General features: G+C 35.9%; 1 protein-coding gene across 1 annotated transcript in view; it reads left to right on the top strand.

Moving 5' to 3' along the window:
* LOC106472280 (ubiquitin thioesterase zranb1-B-like) overlaps positions 1–8,565 on the top strand; it is a gene marked incomplete at its 3' end in the record, with an annotated part of 29,532 nt that overhangs the window by 4,822 nt on the left and 16,145 nt on the right. The window contains exons 2-5 of the mRNA XM_013932910.2: positions 512–720; positions 3,050–3,388; positions 5,199–5,411; positions 7,619–7,903. Of these exons, the coding sequence (XP_013788364.1) occupies positions 577–720; positions 3,050–3,388; positions 5,199–5,411; positions 7,619–7,903 (981 nt within the window). The remainder of the gene's footprint in view (positions 1–511; positions 721–3,049; positions 3,389–5,198; positions 5,412–7,618; positions 7,904–8,565) is intronic.

Here is an 8,565-nt window from a genome sequence, read left to right as displayed (position 1 = left end):
ACAACGTTTCGACAAGGTTTTGTCATCATCAGGTACAAGTAATTACACTGACACGAATACTGTTGTTCAATACTGTATATATATATATATCCGTGTCAGTGTAAACTACTTGTACCTGATGATGACAAAACCTTGTCGGAACGTTGTACATTTGCTGTTATGTTAAACTTATATTAAAGTTTTTCTTCATTACCCATTCAAGCCATCTCCAACCATTATTAGTCTCAAAGTGGGTTCCTCGTCATCAAACATGTATTCTATGTTTTTAATATTGTAAGAATGATCAGAAAGTGCCATTCCGATACCCAAATTTTAATGAAAAAGACATTGAAAAATTTACTCTAGTATTACAGTTTTTACTAATTTCTCTGGTTCTAAACTTTCGACAGGCAGATGTTTATTATTATTCATTGAATTGTTAATAACTTACATAATTAGACAAGTCAAATATTTCTGCTCTCCTTTGAAAGAACTGACTGCATAAATGAAATGTATTTTCTTTGTTTAACAGCATTGAAATCAAAGGATGGTTGCAAGTGGCAGAATCTGATCTGATATTGGACCCTCTCGGGTACAATGAACCAGAAAGATGAAAAATGGGCTTGTCCATTTTGTACTTATGAGAACTGGCCCAAAGCCCAGAAATGTACAATATGTCTGGCAGCAAAGTCAAGCCACATTATCACTGATGAACCATCACAAGAAAGAGACATTTTCAAGGTATGGAAGAGATAACTGTGTATGTAATTTATTTCCCCATAGTAAAATTAATTGGTTACTTTACTAGTCTAAAGTAAGACAAGCTGCTAAAGGTACATTGAAGTACAGCTAAGTAGGTTTGACGCGTAAACTCACACTTGTCTTTCTTAAATGGTTTATACAGTGAGGCTGAAGTACGAACTCTGTAAAGGGGTTGTCTGGTTAAAAACAGAAGAAATAAACAGTAGCCCATGATTTAATGTAAAGTCCCTTAATAATTTTTTGTGTTTATTTGCTCTGTACTTTCTTTGTAAGTCCCAGTTGTCTTGTTTTGGAAAAGTAATGAAAGGAAAAGTTTTACAATAAAGAATTGGTTTAACTTTGGGTATAGGCATATAGTTGGTGTGAGTAGTATACAACTAACAGCTTTGTTGTTTCATACAGTGCATTAAGTGTGTTTCAAACACATTTATGACAACAAATTTAGTACGTACTGCAAGATAACTTTAAAATAATATTTGCCTATATTGTCAGGTCATTAAGAATTGAGTGTGAATTTGATGTTATAGCCCATTCATTCTCTCTGTGATTTGTAGGATGTAACAACTGTCCAATATTAATACTTGAGTACAAGATATGCTTCGTGCTGCTGTCTGTCATGTTGCATCTAGTCTGGAGTCTGTTGTTGAAACAGCTGGAGAGCATACTGTACGTTTGATGTGACTTACATTAATACTGTTGTATTCTGAGTATGAACTAATTACTGATTAGGTATCAGATAGGTCTAATTTATAATGCAAGATTTGTACAGAATAATTACAGAGTATATCTGAATTGAAGATAAGAAACTGGGTAGACTTGACATGTTATGGAAAGTATAAAACAATCTTTATTTAGCTCTATATAAATAGGTTTGGTCATTTTTACCAACTTTGTTACTGCCATAAAACTACATACTCAAACTCTGAATTTACTCGATATATTTCACAAAATTCAGCAAACTTTTAGTAAACATTACAAGTCTGTTGTACAGAAAAAAAAATCAGATTTTGTAATAAAGTATTTTTACTAAAGACATGTCTGTGAACATATAAAGCCTTTACTAAATCATTCTGAGCAAAAAGTGATTTCGTGCTCAGAATATTATTTAATTACATAAAAATTATTTAGTGCATTACTACCATTAATATAACAAGTAGGGTTAAGCGTCATCGACACTTATCTGTTACCACAGTGTTCTGCTGTACCTGGTAGTCAACTGACCATCCTACCTGTAACCACATTGTTCTCCTGTAGCTGGTAGTCAGTTGACCACTACCTGTAACCACAATGCTTTCTTGTATTTGGTAGTCAACTGTCCACCCTACCTGTTACCACATTGCTGTTCTGTATCTGATAGCAACTGACCACCTTACCTGTAACCACATTGTTCTCCTGTAGCTGGTAGTCAGTTGACCACTACCTGTAACCACAATGCTTTCTTGTATTTGGTAGTCAACTGTCGACCCTACCTGTTACCACATTGCTGTCCTGTATCTGATAGCAACTGACTACCCTACCTGTAACCACATTGCTATCCTGTATCTGATAGCAACTGACCACCCTACCTGTAACCACATTGCTTTATTGTATTTGGTAATCAACTGACCACCTTACCTGTTACCACATTGCTGTCCTTCATCAGATAGCAACTGACCACCCTACCTGTAACCACATTGCTTTATTGTATTTGGTAATGAACTGACCACCCTACCTGTTACCACATTGCTGTCCTGTATCTGATAGCAACTGACCACCCTACCTGTAACCACATTGCTGTCATGTATCTGATAGCAACTGGCCACCCTACCTGTAACCTCATTGCTGTCATGTATCTGATAGCAACTGACCACCTTACCTGTAACCACAGTGTTGTCCTGTAGCTGGTAGTCATACACAACTGTTTCAGTGTTCCTATTGATTTGCTATGTTGGTCTTTACTCTACTTATGCTCTATTTCGAGAAGACAGAGCAGTCACAGCAACTTCCCCATGTTTTTGGAATGGTGTAGAGTTACCTGCTAGCTTGTTTCTTGGCGATGGTTGAATATGTTGGTGTATAATTCTGTTACTTTTTCCAGTATGCACATCCAAAACATCTTCATTATTAGCATTTTAAAAATTAAAATATTTTGTAATCTTATCACACATAGATTTATCTGGAACTACTTAGGATTAGCTATTGGGTGTAACATTGTTTATGGAAGTGATCAGACTGATGTCACAGTAATATTTGCAGTGGTTCAATTTAATGTTTGTTATGTGACTTGTTTCATAATGCGTTTTATTTAATGTCGTACTTGTTTCAGTAGATAACACCATTGGTTACAGACACTAGTGGCAAAAGCAGCAGTGCCTTCAGTACATCAGCATCCAACCCTTTCAACAAATGGTCATGTAGTACATGTACTTTTCTTAATTGGCCAAAGTCTACAAAATGTACGCAGTGCCTGACACCACGAATCTGCACTTCAACACCTCATCACACCAGTCCAGTTTGTGACACAGCACGTGGCCAGCCTTCAAATTACAAGTCTTGCTTGGAACCATGTGATGGCCATCTACAGAATGACAGAAACAAGTGTGCAACGTATTCAATGAAATGGACATGCCACGCCTGTACATATGAAAACTGGCCCAAAGCACAGAAGGTATGTTCAATCATGAGTGTTGTCCAGATGCTGTTAAACTAAAAGTATCTTTCAAATGCACATACTTGAAAGTTGAAATTTAAATAAGTATTGCTTGTTTTTAATCTGCCTTAGGATAATTGTGTTAGTTTCATTCCAGTTGACATGTAGACACATCATTATGCAAGTCTTACAAAACAAAATTTCAAATATCTGAAAGACTACATGTTTTTTATACCTCTTGGGCAACAGTTTTACACTGAAAAAAAAATATTTATTTTCCTGAACATTTCAGTCCATTTCTGGAGCCTTAACCTTCTCTGCCCAGGCATCATTTACTGCGCATGTCATGAGGTTTTAGTGACTTACATTTGAATTTTAAGTAAACTATTTTTTGTTTATGTTATACCAATTAGTATAGCATAAAATCTTAGCTAATAATCCATATTTTAATAGTATCTAAATTTTAAGTTCTTAATTTTATAAAGCAATATTTAAAAAAATCCTGAATCATCTGACACGTATTAGCCTAATGCATCAAATGATCCAAATCTCTTTGTAAGTCTGCAGCATCTTTGATACAGTTAGCCACCCCAAAAATCTTAATGTCATCTGCAAACTTCAAAATTTTTTAGTCATTCCAGAGTCAGTATCATTAACGTAAATTACAAACAGCAAAGGACCCAGCACAGATCCCTGAGCCACACCACTTGTAACTATAATCCAGTCAGATCTAACTCCATATATTAATACTCTCCAGCCAATTTTCTATCCATGTTTAATAACATTTACCCCATACCCACAGATTTAATTTTTGTAACAAGTCTTTTGTGAGGCACCATATTGAGAATCAAGGTAAACCAAATCCACAGTATTTCCTTCATCAACTTTTGCAGTAACATCCTCAAAGAATATCAGAAGATTTGTTAAACAAGACTTTCCCTTAGTGAAACCATGCTGGCTCTTTGACACTATATCAAACTGCTTTAAGTGACTCTGCAATGCATCTTTAATTACACCCTCCAAAACCTTTCCAACTACTGATGTAAGACTAACTGGCCTATAATTTCCTGGACAATGTTTATCACCTCCTTTAAATATTAGACTTAAGATTAGCCAACTTACAATCTTCTAATACCCTTCCACTACTCAGTGGCCTATAACAAATACTGGCTAGCAGTTCACAAATAAAATCTTTAAGTTCCTTTAAAACTCTGGGATAAAAGTTGTCTGGTACAGGGGGTTTATTATTTTTTAGGTTTCCCAACTTTTCTCATAAAGTTTCAGAACTTCAAATGATATCTTTTACATCATTAAGTGCTCTGGTTGAGGCATAATACTTGTATCTTCCTTCATAAAAACTGAAGAGAACATATAATTTAATAAGTTTACCATCTCATAATCTTCCGAGATCACCTCCCCACTATCATTTGTAAGAGACCCAATCCCCATCTTAACATATTGCTCACCCATCATATGCCTAAAGAATTTCTGATTGTTTAATTTAACTCTCTCAGCCAACCCTCTTTCATATATGGTTTTTGCCCTTTTAACTTCCTTTTTAATCAGCTCTCTTGATTTCTTTCAAGTCCTTATTATTTCCAGTAAGTTTAAATTTCTTGAATTTATTATGTTTGAGTTTGAGTTACTTGTGAGATTTTGTTAGTGATACCACATTATTAAGCTCTCTTCCTTAAAAGATTTCCATAGTATTTATTTTACTTTTTCAGGAGGTGCAAAATATAAAATGTTTGTATGTTTTTGTATCTGGATGTAAAAATCTGGTGTTAATGTGTAATAATTTTTATTAATTAAAAACTACTTTCTGCAGTGTGTTATATGTCATACAAGTCATGCCAAACCTGAGATAGCTTGTGCAACTTATGGTTCTGAAGAATTTGAAGTTGGAAAATATACACCTCCATCTTCCACCAGCCAAGAACCTGTTGCACCACCACGAATTTCTCCAAATGTTAGAAGCAACCCACCAAGTGGTGTAATACACATTGGCTTGAGTAGAAGTTCAGAGGCTGGCTGCCTACAGGTAAGGAAATAGAGCTGATTGTGTGTATCAAATAGTCGAGGTATAAAGTTGTTACTAATATAAAGTTTTGAGAAATCTTTCAAAAGGCAAGAAAGTAGGTATTTTATAATTATAGAAATATGTAGTGTATTTTTAATATAGTACTTTACCTCTTCTCACGTAATGGCTTTTCTTGTTCAGTGCTACCCTCTATATGCAAAATTTTTTTACATGCCACTAACCTTTAAACCCCCACACACCCCACAATCAACATAGTTTTGAGAAATCTTTCAAAAGGCAAGAAAGTAGGTATTTTATAATTATAGAAATATGTAGTGTATTTTTAATATAGTACTTTACCTCTTCTCATGTAATAGATTTTCTCATTCAGTGCTACTCTCTACATGCAAATGTTTTTCCCATGCCACTAGCCTTTAAACTCCCACCTACCCCACAATCAACACAGTTCACTGTGTCTTCGCGAGTAAATTATCTAACAACCCTTCGCCAATAAGAATGTGATGCACATTACTTACTCTATTCAATTCTACCTAACCATCACTTCTCATTAGGCAGTTGTCTAGTGCAGACATTTTGAACTTGTGCTGATTGATGTGATTTCTTCTTTTTTTCTTTGAAGTAGTGCTTTAATGTTTCGTCTGGTTCTTTGTTTCTTCGGTTTGTTTACTGTAGTTTATTGCGAAGTAAACTTACCTTTGGTTTGGCATTTTGTTTCCAGGAATACTTTTTCTTGGAATTTGACTTTTTCACAGTCAATTATGAACTCTGTGTCATGACTTCAGCTACCATTACTACTACTTCAAATGTCATGATACAGGCTTCAGGAGCAGGGGTTTTGGCTGAGGATTTTTCTGCCATCATAGAGAGATTGACCTTTACATGAATTGGCCATCTTTTCCTGACAGTACTCAGGCTCCTCCTGTCCCTATAGAACCTGTTCATGATGAGGATGATTTTGACAGCCTTTTTCCACCTCCTACCGATGCTGTGCATGCCCATACTTTTCCTCAGGAATCTGCCAGGCTTTCCTCAGCCATTTTGGATATGATTTCTTGGGTTTGTTACGTTTTATATGTAACCTCATTTTGTATGATCCTGACCATTCCCTGTTATGCACTGCCCCATCATCTGATTACCTTTTCTTCCCTCCTTCAAATATCATGGTACATGCTGACCATTTCATTTTTCAGTTGAGGGCTTCATCCACCAAGGTTCTCATATTACTATGCATTGTCTTGCCATCAGGCCGATAATCCCTTTCTCGACTCCAAGCATCCTGAGAATCCTATATGTTTATCCCAAGCCCAGTTTTCCCAGTCTTACCCTTACATCTCTCCTACAGTACCTTTCATCCATACACCACCTTTCTAAGGCTCTCCACTGATCTGCTGAGGGGTTTTACAGAGGATACCTGTTCTCTCATTATCTCCACGTTGGCACAATTATCCTCCTCGGTTTTATCCCTTTTCACGTGGTTTCTTTGCTGTTGGAATCTCCTTGACAGGGACGCTGTCTTGTCTCAACTTTGTCTACCATACACATATTATTGTGACTTGAGGATGACTCCTTTTTTTTCTTAGGTCTGTTTTTGAAGATATTCCTGAATGTTTGGTGTCACGTGTGTGGAATCTGTAAGGCAACACTCAACCCTTTCACTTTAGTTGCTCATTTGTCTCAGCATGCTCCATCCTCTATACCTGTTATCCATCCTTTAACCTCCCACTCCCATCCATTGCCTGTTCAGGGGTTCATCATTTCGCATGCTGTGGTACTTGTTGACACCAATGGTCCCAGCGACTTCCAGCCTACTAGGGGGTGCACTTTTCCGATTTTGTTCCCTTGTTCTTCATATAATACCTGTATTTTTTGGTATGTTCTAACTAAGAACAGGTATATATAAGATCAATGAAATGTTAACCTTCAACTGGCATGTTACATATTTTGAGGTTAGTGTGTTCTGCTACGATTTATTTATAAAGTCATTGTGCTAATTTATGCCACTTAGTAATGTTGATCCTAAACAATTCAACACAAATTTAATGTTTAATGATGTTCATCCCAAGGATACAAACAATCTTTTTTTTACACAAACATTCCTTTGAATATATTTTTAATATAAAATTAAATTGATGAATTATGGTTTATGATGTGTTGATATCTTTCTCTATTTAGTCAATAATTTTTTGTTAATATAATTATTTTGGTAGAATTCTGGAGCACTTGCAAGTATTAGTAGTTGTACTCCAGCATCAAACAACTACTTGGAAGGGTGGAGGTTACGGCAATTACGATGTAATGCCAGAGAAATGGACAAAGCTTGGTTGAATGCTTGTGTTGGTGTTCTGGAAGGTAATCCAAATTCTGTCATACATTATCTGGCAATAGGAGGAGATCCTGCACGCAAACTGACAGCAACTGAAGTAACACTACTAGCCAGACCTTTGACATTAGATGTTGGACATAGTCTTGCCCATTTGGCCATTCAGTATCAGGTACGGAGGATATACTAGTCTACATATACTGTACTTGTCTTAAGTTATAAGTTACGTATAAACTTGTTTATACTCGGCTGTTGAATGTTTAATATTTTTTGCTTCAATCTTACACAGAAGTTGTTTTTTGCTGTACATAGCTTTTATACATCACATTTTCAGTGTATATTCAGCTATCAAACATTTTTGTTTCAAAATTTTTATACTAATTAAATAATGCACCAAAAAACATTGAATAATAACATGCAGAAAGCAGACAATGTCCCATAACTATCACAAGCTACCAGCTTTTGTAACTATGTGACAAGAGCCATTACAAATTCATCCAAGCTAGTCGATATGTTTTTTTTGGGAACAAAGCTCGTGCTAAAAGAGAAACTGACAATTTTCTGTTCAGAAAAAACAAACCCCACTTGAACATCTGGCTACTCATGGGTTCTACAACATAATGAGTTATCCAGGATAGATGAAGGACGATAAAACAAACCCCACTTGAACATCTGGCTACTATGGGTTCTACAACATAATGAGTTACCCAGGATAGATGAAGGACGATAAAACAAACCCCACTTGAACATCTGGCTACTATGGGTTCTACAACATAATGAGTTACCCAGGATAGATGAAGGACGATAAAACAAACCCCACTTGAACATCTGGCT

The sequence above is a fragment of the Limulus polyphemus genome, unplaced genomic scaffold (assembly GCF_000517525.1).
Source record: "Limulus polyphemus unplaced genomic scaffold, Limulus_polyphemus-2.1.2 Scaffold5214, whole genome shotgun sequence".
Lineage (NCBI taxonomy): Eukaryota > Metazoa > Arthropoda > Merostomata > Xiphosura > Limulidae > Limulus > Limulus polyphemus.
The sequence above is the reverse complement of the archived record's forward strand: the minus strand, read 5'-3'. Positions and strand labels throughout refer to the sequence as shown.